At 33.0% G+C, this 14263-nt stretch overlaps 1 protein-coding gene across 1 annotated transcript; it reads left to right on the top strand.

Annotated features, from left to right (window-relative positions):
• Nucleotides 1-3072: 3072 nt before the first annotated feature.
• PP2-A15 (phloem protein 2-A15) lies at nucleotides 3073-8644 on the top strand. Its single transcript, XM_012227150.4, has 3 exons — nucleotides 3073-3595; nucleotides 3710-3828; nucleotides 7802-8644. Exons 1-3 carry the CDS (start codon nucleotides 3284-3286, stop codon nucleotides 8262-8264), a joined length of 894 nt encoding a protein of 297 aa, XP_012082540.1. The 5' UTR covers nucleotides 3073-3283; the 3' UTR covers nucleotides 8265-8644.
• Nucleotides 8645-14263: the final 5619 nt, after the last annotated feature.

Here is a 14263-nt window from a genome sequence, read left to right as displayed (position 1 = left end):
GTAGAGATGTCCTCCCTACAAAATCTAACCTTGTAAAACGTGGTATAGCAGTTAATGATCTTTGTTTTTTCTGTCCTTCAAGAGAAGATGGTGACCATGTGTTATGTCATTGTGTTCGGGCAAATGCTTGTTGGAGTTTGCTTGGTTTTAATATTCCCAGTGTGACTGCAACTTTTATTGATTTATTCATGCAGTGTTGGGATGGCCTTGGACAACAAAAAGCCGAACTACTGGCTTTTCTGGCTTGGCATTTATGGAAGGCAAGAAATACATTTTGCTGGTCGGCAAAATTGGTGCAACCCACCCAGATTGCCTGTATAGTTTCTACCCATTGTATGGAATGACATTCTTTTGATAATTTAAATGTAGCTACAAGACAAATACTTTTCCATGGAAATGGGCCAAGTGTGGGGCCATGTGTCAACTTGAATAATGTTAGTTGGCATGCATTTTGTGATGCTTCACTATTTCAAAGCGAAGATGTAACATGTGCTGCGGTGGTGTTTGAGGATAGTGAAGGCAGGTTCTTACAAGTTGTGTCTACTCATTCTGCAGGATGCAAACAGCCTGCTACAGCTGAAGCTTTGGCTCTTCATTCTGCTCTACTTTTTATTGGTAATCATTATCAGTCTAGTGGTTATATTTTTATTGATTGCCAGGTTTTATTTTGTGCTTTGAATTCTAAAACTTTAGATCTTTCGGAATTTGGGGTTATTGTGAAAGATTATAAGCAACTCGTAGTTGATAGGCCGGATATTTAGATTAGATGGATTCGGCGTACTATGAATGGTGCTGCTCATTCCCTTGCTAGAGCATCCATTCGCTTTTTACCACTTTGTATTTGGGAGAGTGTCCATGATGTTCTCCTTTCCCACTACATTTAATAAAATAGTGGCCATTTTCTCTTAAAAAAAAAAAATTTTGAATTTATATATTTAGTATACATAAATATCAATTTGACTATTTCTTTCATTATCATGGTATAAAGGAAGAAGCCAACCCAACCCAACCTTCCCTAAAAACAACGTGCTGCTCATACACCTGTCGAGCATGGATAGGTGCCCGCAAGTCAATATTGCCTCCAATACAGTTTTTTCTTCTGACACACCAATTATCTTAAATGAAAATTTTCTTGATGTTGAATTTTTGTTCCCCTCTCAGGAAAATTGGAGGGCTAAATTGAGACATTTTTCCATGATTAAAGAAATATGTCAAATAATGTTACTATCATGTAACATTTGTATATATTATGTCATTATCTTTTAAAACCTTTACATACTTAATTCTCTTTTACTTAAAAAAAAATATATATATTTTTAACTTTATGAAACATCAATATTTTCAACATATTTTTTCACGTGTTTACATTTTCTATTCCGCGAATGCCGACTCGCCAAACATTAATCAACTTAATAAAATATAATTTATTAAATTTTTTTAATAGTCGTTTTCACTTATTGCATCAAACAACATTCTTAATATTGAAAAAGAATAAATGGTGATGAAGACATAATTATATTTACTTAAACCGAATTTATTGTCGTACCCATAGATTAAACCAGTAAAAACGTATGAAATGACATTTATTATTCCATTTGGTTTGATTACACAAAGGACAAATTGGTTCCTAGTAATGTGAAAATTAGGTTTGATATTTTTCATGTTGAATTCCCAGCACCATCATTCTGTTTGCCATGGAGGTATCAAAGCAATATGTTGACCTTAAGCTCAGGGTCTAATTCTTTCATAATCATAGACTCATAGTGTACATTTTTCTCATCTACCCACCACTAATTTTTCTTTTCCAAGGGCTTCCCACTTATTTTCAGATGCTAGAAGATACAAGTCGAATTGGTTCGATTCAAATTTATCTCATACCAATTCAATTCTATATGCGAAAAAGGTTTGCTTAATTTTCGAAATCAATTTGGATAAATAGAATTTGAGTGATTTTTATAGATTTAATTTGATTTGAATTAAATTAAATTCTCACCTCTACATATATATATATATATATATTAACAGAGAATGTTTGTATTCAAACTACAAAATATATTTATGTATTTAATAAAGAAATTGGAAGATATGAAATATAATTCATATATTTTTATTATTTATAATAACTGTAGTATTGAATTACTCTAAAAGCACTTAGAATAAGTTTCTTTTTCGAGCAATTTTAAAACTATATATTTACTTATATCAATTTGATAAATTCGAAAATATTACTTTTAATATTTTCGAAGTGTTACAATTATTATGAAAAATAAAAGCAATATCTTCCGTATCATACTTGCCAATCAAGAAATTAAATCATTGACGTACGGAGCTAGGGTCCAGCGGTGGCTCCCACCCCTTAACAATTTTTTTTAAAATATAAAATATTAAAATCTTTTTATTTTACTCATTAAAATATATATAATATTTTAAATTATTGAAAATATATTTTCAAAGATGAAGAGAAAAAAGAAAAAAAAAGTATTTACGATTTTCATTATATAAAAGTAAAAAAATTAATTATTTTATTAAAGAATAGATTAAATAAATCAATTGTAAAATTCAAAAAATTTATATCTTAAATTAGTTCAAAATTAATTTGAAATTACATTAATCAATCAAATAAAAATTAAAAGAGACTCTCAATGAAATTATTAAAACTTTGGATTTAACGTAATACAAATTAAATCCTTTTATTATAATCATAAAAGAATCAAGATATTTATTTACTATTGAAAAAACTTATTTTTTTATTTGAAATTCTGCTTCAAAAAAATTATTAAAACTGTTTGATAAGCTTAATAAACTTACTTATCAAATTTGTTTAATAAACTGGTTTATTTTGTCGATTTTTATAAATAATTATAGAAAGTAAAAATAAAAAATTATATTAAATCGAGTAAATCCGGTAACCGTGAACCAGTTTTTAACGGTTTGATGTCGGTCCGGTTTTTGAAGGATTGCAAAAACTGTTTGTTTCTACGACAACACCGTAGAATTGAAAGCTCAACAGGAAATTCCATTGTTTTTGACCCCACCATCGAAACCTCTCTATCTGGTAATTAACATTTCAAATTTTATATTTTTCTTCCCTTTCCTGGAGAAGAAAAAGAAAAGATATTAAAATTTTAAAATGGAAGGCACAAAAAAATACTCCGTCACTTCTCATCTTTCTCGTCAACCAAACACTCCCAAGATGACCTAGAACATAGCCAATACACGCCCGCGCAAAAATAACTATATCCTATATTCAGTGAAGAGCAGGAAAGGAAATAAAAGAGGAGCCATGGGTGCGTCGCTATCGAACCTGACGGAGGGAGCCAACGGCGCGGCCATGGGTCCGGGGCTTGGAGATATACCGGAAAGCTGCGTGGCATGCGTGTTTACCTACTTGACGCCGCCGGAGATTTGCAATTTGGCTCGATTGAACCGCGCGTTTCGAGGTGCTGCATCTTCTGATTCCGTTTGGGAGAAGAAGTTGCCGCCTAATTATCAAGATCTGCTCGATCTGTTTCCTCCTGAACGTTATCAGAACTTGTCGAAAAAGGACATATTTGCCCTCCTTTCCCGGCCTGTTCCCTTTGATGATGGCAATAAGGTCAGTTGCTTTCGTTATATGATAAGTCTGAGTTGTATGTGGTTTATTTTTATGGGTAGTATTAGGAAGATGGGGTTTTGGTTTTTTATTTTGATGTTTGTTTGTTTTGGGCAGGAGTTGTGGTTGGATAGAGTGACGGGAAGGGTATGTTTTTCGATATCGGCTAAGGGGATGGCGATAACGGGAATTGAGGACCGGAGATATTGGAATTGGGTTCCTACTGAAGAATCTAGGTTCGTTTTAACTAAATTATGACGTTGGCTTAATTAGGGAGTCGAATAATTTTAAGAATGGCTTCAGCGGTTTACCAGCTATGTTGTCAGGATTTAGCAAGCAATATAATGGCATCCATCGGTAGCTCATTGACTTTCTATTAAATGGTTATATTTATGATATACAGTGATCATTGGTTCTTTTGCTTAGTAGTGTGGTGCTAATTGAAATAGATTTATTGCTTGAATATGGTGGAAGATTACATTATTTATTTCATTTGATTAAAACTCGGTGTTGGTGTTAAATGAGATTTTTCAAAGTCTAGAGGAGACTTAATAGATCTTATGGTTTTGCATTGAGTTGCCGGAGCAAGTATGTCACTAGACAGTGATCAACTAGTGTGTGTTTGTTTTGTTTTTGTTGGGTTTGTCACAGTGAGTTCAAGGGTTAGTTGATTTTTCTTGTGCTTGAGCATTCTTATGTGGGAAGTGATAGTTGCTGGTGTTGAGGGCTTGCACCGATGTTTATAGTATTTAGTGGAATATAGTTCTCTTTTGTTTTTGGTCAATGACAATACCAATTTAAAAATGTATGTTATGGATATGTCTGCTTGATTATGGCATGTTAAAGTTGGGGAATCATCTATCTTTTAAACCACCCTAGAAATGATAACATCTTTAGTGTCATGAAAGACTAAAACACCTTCTTTATTCATACATTTAATAACTGTCTTGGCTTAACTTCGTTTATGGTAATTGTACTTATCGCGAATCTTAAAAAAACTTTGATTTGTATATCTAAGATCATTTAATTTTGAGTTTATTAGTTAATAGAGAAATCTTAACTTTCATTAGCTTTGCATTCAATTTTAGTTGTATTTTCTAATATGCTAATAGAGAAAAATTTTCTTATATAGTTTTACAATTAACAATGGGTTGTAGTGCTTTGCTAACTTGTTTCGCTTATAGAAATTACTTATTTTTTTACTTGTTCCTTTATTTTTTATTTTAATTTGCTTGACCTATCAGCAAAATTTAGGTTTGAGATAGGGTCAGTGATAACATTGCAACAAATTGGCTAGCATCCGTCAGCAATGGAAGCGGCTATGCACTCTTTTGGAGTCTGCTTGTGCTCCTTGTGGCCCATCTTGTATTCGTTCAATAATTTCTTTTGTTAATTCTCCATATTATGCATGTCAATTTTGTTTCATTTGCCTCACTGAGTGCCACAATGCTTTCTATCTTTTTTTCCTATTTTCCTTTTCGTTGGTTTCTCTTTCTTTGACTATCTTCTTTTTAATTCTAACTTTCTCTCTCTAAATGCTTTCTCTTCCGGTAGCTATCTTCTTTCTATCATTTTCATTACTTTAAAATGGAGACTAGAGGATAGGAAAAGATGATACTTTCCAAAATATCCATACACAGATCTTTGGTTTCTCCAACTAATATCTTTCCTTGTTTCCCCCTTTTCTGTCACACAATTTCTAATATTAACAAGAACTAAGTAAATAAATTGCAAATTGGCCATAAGAGGAATTTGCTGAAATCTAAGTATGTAATCAAAGTCTTGCTTCAGTACAGAAATTCTAGACTATGAACTGTAGATTTCAAAAACCCCTTATTTAATCTAACACCTAAAACTCAATAGTTGTTAGCTTACAATTGTTGTTTGCTTCAGTCGCCGATTCTTTACAACTTTCACCATTTCTTATAGACATTAATGCTCAAATGACTGAAATCAAACCCATATTTTCTGGTTTGAAAAGTCACTATTTCTCTCTCCAGATTGCTCTTTTTATTCTCTGTTATGGGTTTTCTTTTTGTAATTCATGTGCATTATTTCTTTATTTGACAGCGAAACCCCATATCAGAACAAGAAAATTTGTGAATATAGATAAAAAGTTAAATTTTCTGGTTTGATTTGGTTAAACTGTTTATAATTTTATTCGTTCAACGGGGGGAAAAAAGCAATTTTGTCCCCAGAAGGAAAGAAAATGAAGAGAGGGAAATATGGAGAGTTAACAATAAAAATTATTCTGTAAATGCAGGATTGGACCACAAGGAGTGCAAGCAGACTCCAAGGGAGTGCAAACAGCTGCTCCCATTGGCAATTGCAAAGTTTTGAAGTTGATGATAGAATTGCAAAAATGTTTTAAGTTTGTTTGTTTGTTTGTTTTTTTTTTTTTTTTTTTTTTTTTTTTTTTTTTTATTATTATTATTATTTAGGCCTTGAAACAATAATAGTTGAATAGCCATAGATAAGATTGAGCTAATTGCTTTTCTTTACTTTATATAAATTTTGATTCTAATAGTAAAAAAGGGTTTAAGCAAAAGTTTTGCAAATAAAAGGTCAACTCAAGTTCTTTGTTGTTAGTGGACATGTACCATGCTGAATATGAAAGCAAAATAACCATTATCCAGCCAAGTATGTAACTTAGGTATAATAATTAGGTTCTTATCAAACATATATGTGTTTGCATGCGTATATCTCTCTCTCTCTCTCTCTCTCTCTCTCTCTCTCTCAAACATATATGTGTTTGCATGCGTATATCTCTCTCTCTCTCTCTCTCTCTCTCTCTCTCTCAAAAGAGAGAGAGAGAGAGAGAGAGAGAGAGAGAGAGAGAGAGAGAGTTAGTTAGTTTTCATTCTTAGTTCTATCTTACGTGTTGGACTCTTTCTCAATTTTGTGCGACTTTGGTTTAGTTGTTTAGCATTAGCCACCAAATCAAGTTTGCAAAGCTTGTTCGATTGGTGACCTTGGTGATCTCGCGATTCTCCAGGCTCAGATGATGAGCTTTTGTTCTATTTTCTAATGATGAACAGATTGTATTGAGCCAGACTGGAACAGTTTTATATCCTGAACTCTAGCTGGATTAAATATTAAGAAGTGTTTGAATTTTATTGTGAACCTGCAAATTTTAGAAGGCTATCATTGTTTGCTTCGCTGGTGACACTTCATAATACTCAAAAGTTCAATTAATAGCATATGAATTGCATTTTGTAAATAAATTGAAAGAACTGTAGAAAGTATGTGCTTTAAGATCAAGAATAGAGATGGAAAAAAAAAAAAAAAAACTAGGATGGTTTATATTTTTGAAAGAGCGAGAAATGAATGGAGTGGTTCTGCTGTTGGTTGGTTACTGGGATGTTAATCATCGTCTACTATTTTATGTTTTGTCTATGATGCTGTGGGCTTCTTTAATAATTGTTTTATTTTATATATTTTATGGTTTTGATTCTGTTGCATATTCTTAGTCTGAAATTCTCATATACCAATAGTCCATTTAGTTCTTAACATTTCTGGCAACTGCTGTTTTTGAACATCCTTGGCATTTTTGTTTGACATTGCTAATATAGAAGTAACATGCTCGTAATATCATGTTTTTATTATGGTTTGGGTTTTCTCTTCCAGCTTGATTATTTTAGTTTTCATACCTTTTGTAGTGAACACTATCTCTTCTGATTTGTGGTTTAATTTTGCTCATGCTGCTGGGTTTCTTTGTAATCGTAGCATCTCTCGCATAAAGAAATCTCTGTCCCATGTGAACTCTTGGCTTTGAGGGCTTTTTCATTTTTGGTTTTTGTGATTAGCTGATGTGCTTTTTGTAATGTTGATTTCAGAAATGATAACCACCCCCAAACAATAATAATGATATAATAAGAAAAACTCCTACCAAATTTGGTTAGCTGGTGGAAATGGAGAGTAAATACATCATTACCAAAACAAACTTCAAATTGAGCAGAATCTCTCTGGGAATTTTGATAGGCAAATCTGATTTTTCTTATGGGAGTTCTACATTATTTATGTTAGCATAAATTTCATTTTCTTTGGCATCTGCAAATCTGACTACCAGGTTGAATGCTTTCCTTAAAAAATATCTCTTCTTATAGTTATTACCTATTCTCAAGGCCAATGGCAATTTTTGTTGCGACCCTTTCATATAAAATATATGCTCTCACAGGTTTTGACTGGATGTTCTGTGCTGTTTTGCAGATTCCATGTTGTGGCCTATTTGCAGCAAATATGGTGGTTTGAAGTAGACGGGGCTATAAAGTTTCCTTTTCCTGCTGATATTTATACTCTATCCTTCAGGCTTCACCTTGGCAGATTTGCCAAAAGGTTGGGACGGCGTGTGTGCAATTTTGAGCACACCCATGGTTGGGATATAAAGCCAGTACGATTTACGTTGTCTACTTCTGATGGTCAGCAAGCATCTTCCGAATGTTGTTTGGATGAGACCGAACAAGATGAATTAAATGGCAGCCATAAACGTGGATGCTGGATAGAGTACAAGGTAGGTGAATTTGTTGTCACCAACTCAGAACCTGCCACTGAGGTCCAATTTTCCATGAAACAGATTGATTGCACACATTCTAAAGGTGGGCTTTGTGTAGATTCAGTTTTTATCATCCCCAGTGATCTCAGAGAACGTAAAACATGGGGGGTTTTGAGGTAGCCAAAAATACGAAGGCAATGTTGTTTAGTATTGTCAATGATCCCAGATGTTTCTAGCTGGGTTTTTATCATACAGCTTATACTTCTGTAGGTATATCATGTTTTAGGGGATATCATCATATTTTGACTTTGAAGTAGGTATATGTCCTCTGTGTTTATGTAATCTTACTGCTGTATTTGATCCAGTTTTGTTTGATTCTATACCTTTGCAGATAGAATTAACAGAAAATGCTTTGATTTGTCCCAGTCTTGCTGGCTTTCTGTTAAACATTTCATTAGTTAGTTTGATCCAGACAAGGTACAATTCTTCCTTTAGTTTAATCAAAGGTGTCATTAACACGTGTTCATTATACAACTTCAATGTTTCTGAGATTGCCTTCAGCTCCCCCACCCCTTCTCTATCTGTCTGATTGAGATACGATTTCTTTTCTCTCTCCTTCAGTTGGAATTATGATACTGTCTTTATTATTATTATTATTATTATTATTATTGTTTTGTAAATTTAGTATTCAACTCATTCTTTGTTACATGATACTTGAGCTAATTGTACTTCAAATTTTATATTTGTTTAGTTCTCCTATCCTTGCTTGCTTGCTGCAAATTTTTATTGTGATTTAGGTAAAGTCTACATTGTGTGTGGGTGATAAGTGTTTTACTTTTACCTCTTCCTTGAGAATGTTCAAGATTATTGCACAGTGCACATGATTAGACATGCTTGCTGTTTACCATTCAGTTACCCACCTTTATGTTATTATGTAGTAATTGAGAACAATAGTTTTAAGAGATCTTTAGTGGAAGTTTTCATATCCTGTTGCCTTTGGCAAAATGTTTGTAGCTACACATTATATTGTATGTTCTGTCTTGAATTCCATTTTCATAAAAGTTAAATTCACTCGGGGATCTTTCTTGCTTCGTTGTTTTTGTTTCACAGGGTTCCATTATCTGTTTATTACTAGTATGTCTGGTTAGGATCTTAGTCATTAGTTCCATCATGGCTGATGCTTCCCTTCACAACAATGATAACAGAAAAGTTTTGAAAAGATCAAGAACTAGTGACTAGTGGCCTTGTAATGGTTTTTATTGTGATGTTCAATCCTATATGTAGATTGGTCTGCTGATTGTCATGAGAATGCAATAAACGGTATTTAGTGGTTAAGCTCTAGGTTGCTGCCAGCTTGAATTTGTGTTGCATCCTAGCTTTAAAATTGACCTAATGAACTACTCTCTGTGCAAAATTGGCTCACGTTACACCGTTTGGTGCTAATGCTGGTATGGACCACAGGTAAGTATCTTAAAATTCTCTAAATGTGTGGTCAAGTTTTATGTTTTTGTGCTGTTTCAGTCCCAATATGATTGACAATGTTGATTCTTGTGACTAGGACTAAACCACAGGCCTAACTGAAAAGATTGACTAAAGAAATTATTGTCATTGGATTTCTATGGCAGGGGCCTTTGAATTTTTATCAGAAACTGTGACTAGTTTCTCTGTTGTGTCTCGTCTTTAATCTTCTAGCAATTGTTCATAACAACAGTTGATTTTTAACCATTGAAATATACTGGTTTGTATCATCTTAGATCTCTCGTCTTTCTTGGTACTTGATTATTATTGCAGCATCTCTTATCTGCATGGCATAATTTATCTATATTATAGATATCGAGTTTTTGATTGGTGTAACCCCTATATTGTTGTTAAACCCACGAATATTTGACATTCATTCTCATAATTTTAAGGATTGATTTGCTTGAGCAGTTCTATGGCAGGGAGTTCCTTGTACCTGATTTCACAATGCTATGCCACTAAGGTTCCCTTTGGTTAACTTGTTAAGTTTAATATAAACAGAACTTTCTGCTTGGTGTTTGAGCTCAAAATCTTTGCTTTGTAATGTTTGGTAAAACTAAAGATTGGAGTAGTGATTCAAAATGACAACTCAAAACTGTGATTTGTGGCCATCAATTTTTGATCCTTCAATTGCTAGCCAAATAGGAGAGTTTTTTCTGGTTCCTTCCAAATGTTGTGGTGACTATTTGTTTCTTGTTATGAGATCATGGTCTATAGAACTTGCTGTTGCTGGTTCTGTGTTCTTCAACCGGTGGCTAAGACTTTTTGAGATTGGTCCACCTCCGGCATCACTACAGCTACCAGCCTACCACATATTGGAACCACCCACATACAATTATAGTATGCAGCAATTTTTGGTGAAATGCTTCTGTTTTAAGACTTAAAAGTGGTGTACGAGTCTCCTTATTAAATTACTACCTGCAAAAATTGTCTCAAATCTAATTTATTTACTTTTACCAGGTCCAAGTTAAGAGCTTGTTCCTTACTAACCTTCGTTTTGGACCACTAATGAAAGTTGAAGGCTCAAGGACGCCCCTCATCTATGTTTTGTTGTGCTGGGTTTCTCCTACAGTTTTTTAATTCAAAGTCTCAAAGCCTTAGCAAGGACCACTTATGACATGTTCTATGTCTTGGACCTTCCCTATTAGGTCTGCTCTTCTTGTCCCCTTCTCAATCCCTTGCAATAGTTGTTTTAGGTTTTGCCTGTTGGTTGATTAATTTAATGCCCCCTTTAGTTGCTCTAGCCAGTTAAGAGAAATCAATGCATGAGATTTATAGCTTACTACTACGTCTTGCCAAAAGCTGAGCCTTTAAATCAATTTTTATAGCTAAAAATCCTAAAAACCTGTATTCTATTATGTATAAATATTATATGGGCTAGCATATTAGGGGTACTTCTGATCTACAATTGAATTTTAGACTTAATCTAAAACCTTCTAATTGATATTTTTAGTTCTTTATTAAAAATTTGACAAGATATCTAATAATGTGAAGTGCAATTTCTATAAAATTGCTGACGTTGGACTTGAATGTTGCATAACTAGGATGTTAAATAGATATATAGTAACACGAGATTATATAAGATTGGAAAATTGAATTCAACAAAACGCAGAAGATAGCACAAGTTAAGGATAAAATAAGAAAAGAATGTCTAAAATAGTTTGGTAATGTCTTAAATAAATCTTATGTGCTTTGATCGGTAATTGCGGTATCTTAATGGTAGAGGGCATTAAAAAGGGTTGATTATGCCTATTCCTAATCCGAAATGGAATGTAACGACGGAGAGGATGATTATGCTGGGGCTGTTTTTGTGTGTACCAAGAGTTTTTGGCATCCCCAAGGTCTTTTTCCTTTGTTTCTACCAAAGAAGAGAGACCAAAAAACATATGGATGAATCTCATAATAATAGACTAAAATTAAAATAAAATATTCATATAAATCACCTCAGCTAATTAGAAATTAAGGGTTAATTGTTGTTAGTATATCAATGTTTCACAAGTCATCCTCTCCAACAGCGAAAAGGTGTTTTGTGTGTCTTAATGGAGCCTTGAAAAGTATAGGGAGGAAAAAAAAAAAAAAAAGAGCTTTAAAAGCAAATTGGAAGCTATTTTGACAATGACAGCTCTCTTCTTTATATCATCTTCTGAAGATTAATAAAAAGCGCTTCGTTTTCTCAGGAAATCGTTAACTAGTTGAAAATAATGGTCCACTCTAATATTTCTCTCCAGCTCAGCCCTAAACTTTTCAATTGTAAAATTCTCATGCTAAACTTTCTTTGCAGGCAAATAGGCTTCAAGTGAAATTTAAATTAGTAATTTCATAATTTTAAAAATGACTACCATTAACCAATGATATTAAGGCATATTTTCAAAATATTGATATTGAAAGCTGTGGCTAGGGGTGTATATGAGCTGAGTCGGCTAGTAAGCTGTTTGAATTTGGCTCAAGAAAAATTCAAAACAGTTCGGCTCAAATTGAGTTGAACTCGAGTTTGAGTCCAATAATGTTCGGTTTTAAAACTCATCGAGTTTTATTGAGCTTTTATATACATATATATAATACTTTTTTAGGTTACTCCAGCCTTAACCTTCTAACCGAATTAGAACTTACTTAAATTCATGCTCGAACGAGATCAAACCTTAAATTTTGGACTCGCTAAGTTTCAAACTAAGCTTCGTGCTTGATAGGCTCAAGTTCGGCTCGATTTATTTACACCCCAGCTGTGGCTATAGGAGCTCCCACTTTAAAGAAAAAAAAATAATACAATAGCACCCTTTAAAAAAGTTCAATTTTTTTTTTTTTTAAGCTTAGAGATTGCACAATTATAAGCTCAAAATAGCCATTGAAATACATACTTAGATTTTGTTTTTTCAATTTCTGTACAATGTGAATTTGGTTAGGATGGTCCACTACAGTCCAGCCCAGGGATTTGGTGATGTCCTTGGTGCGTATGATGTGGGCTTCAAAACACCTAAAGAGAAGCTATCACATGCTAGGTCTTATTTGTGGGCTTCAAAAGTCCTTTTCAGTTCGTCAAACTGTTTGCTTGGTAATGTCTACATCATCGATGTTACCGGCATAAAAATAAATTACTCCCTCGTTCTAAAGAGATGGTGGATAATTTTACAAATGTAACTTTTCTATTATTATATAAAAATATTATTATATTGAAATAATAAAAATCATATTAATAATATAAAATGGTACTTTAAGTTGCAATTAATGAGAGTGACTAAATTGATGACGTTTTAAAATTCAAGAGGAAAAAACATAAATAGATTATAATAGAAAAGTTAGACGATTGATAATTGAAAATAAGATAAATCTTAATAAGAGTATAATATACAATTTAGAGATTAATTATAATGTAAAAAATATAAGTAGATTATATTTTGAGACAAACCAAAAAGAAAAATTGAATTATTTTTTTGAGATAAAAGAAGTATAATCGTAACTGTGGCTACCAACCAAAGCTGGTGATTTGGTTTCGGGTCATGAGACCGTCTGCTCTGGTCCTTAAAACCAAGAACTCGGGCCGGTTCGGTTTTAGTCAATTTTGAACTTTTTTTTTTTTCTTTCCTCAGCCAAAATATATTCAGCTTGGCTTTTGATGTAAATGTAATTTATGTATTTTAGGTTCCTTTTATCTATATTCATTCATTTCAATGTTGTATGCATTATAATAGAAATGGAAAGTTTTCTTAACCTCACAAAATCTCTTAGCAGTTGCAATGGAATTTAAAAAAAAAAAAAAAAAGTAATGTAAGGTCTCAGCATTAAATATCTGAAATTCAATCAACACAGAATCTTTCCCTTTTTTCAGAAATTTTCAGTTAATAAACCAAAACCTTCTCTCCACCACCTGTCTTCCATTGATTTTTCATTAACTAAACACTATTGACCTCTGTACATTTGTGGCAGAGGGTAAAATGTTTATCCCAAGAATTCAGCTTTATTCCTGGAATTTGTTAAAACTGTTTATGTACTGTGTCTCCATGGGAACAAAAATAGTTTCTTTTTTTTTTTTTTTTCCCTTTTTGTTGAAACTAAAACAAACAAATCCATTAATTATAAAAAATAACCAAATGAAGTAGTTTCTTCAATCTATGGAAAGCTTCTGTTACTCTTTTTTCCCATTTGAAGCAAAAAATGTAACATCTCAAACAATATGCATGCAAATAAACCATTCTATAGGTATTATTTCCAATGTTCCAAAAACATAGAAGACCCTTCCTCGTAATCCGAATATTTCCCGCTCGTTCTGACAGACAAGTAAAGAGCTAGCCTGTAGTTTTCATATAGTAGTTAATTTTTCGAATTAATGATAGATTAGCCACAAATTATGGAGGATGCAAAACTATAATTCCTACAAGCTATTAATTAATTAATACTAGAAACTACAATGAGGGGTTGTTATCAGCAATCCAGAGAGAGAGAGATAGATAGATCACCTTTAATTAATGCAAAAAGAACAACAATTTTCAATTTCAAAGAGAAAGAGAGAGATAGAGAAAGAAAGTGCAGTGACCTGTGTCTATGTTTGTCTCATCTTCTTCTACTTCTGAATTCTGATCTTCCTCTTCTCTACCGTTATAACCCCCCCCCCCCCCTACGTTTCTGCCCATTGATCATTAATTAATTACTGTATCTACGAGCTCCAT

Source organism: Jatropha curcas, chromosome 2 (assembly GCF_041381405.1).
Source record: "Jatropha curcas cultivar XTBG-Jc1 chromosome 2, XTBG_Jcur_1.0, whole genome shotgun sequence".
NCBI classification, from domain to species: Eukaryota; Viridiplantae; Streptophyta; class Magnoliopsida; order Malpighiales; family Euphorbiaceae; genus Jatropha; species Jatropha curcas.
Note: the sequence above shows the minus strand (reverse complement) of the source record. Positions and strands in the feature narration are given on the sequence as shown.

Bases quoted from the DNA above. Each gene is read 5' to 3' on its own strand.
- PP2-A15 (XM_012227150.4), top strand. From the start codon at position 3,284: ATGGGTGCGTCGCTATCGAACCTGACGGAGGGAGCCAACGGCGCGGCC. The intron at 3,596-3,709 runs GTCAGTTGCTTT...TGTTTTGGGCAG, and splicing joins CCTTTGATGATGGCAATAAG to GAGTTGTGGTTGGATAGAGT. The intron at 3,829-7,801 runs GTTCGTTTTAAC...GCTGTTTTGCAG, and splicing joins GTTCCTACTGAAGAATCTAG to ATTCCATGTTGTGGCCTATT.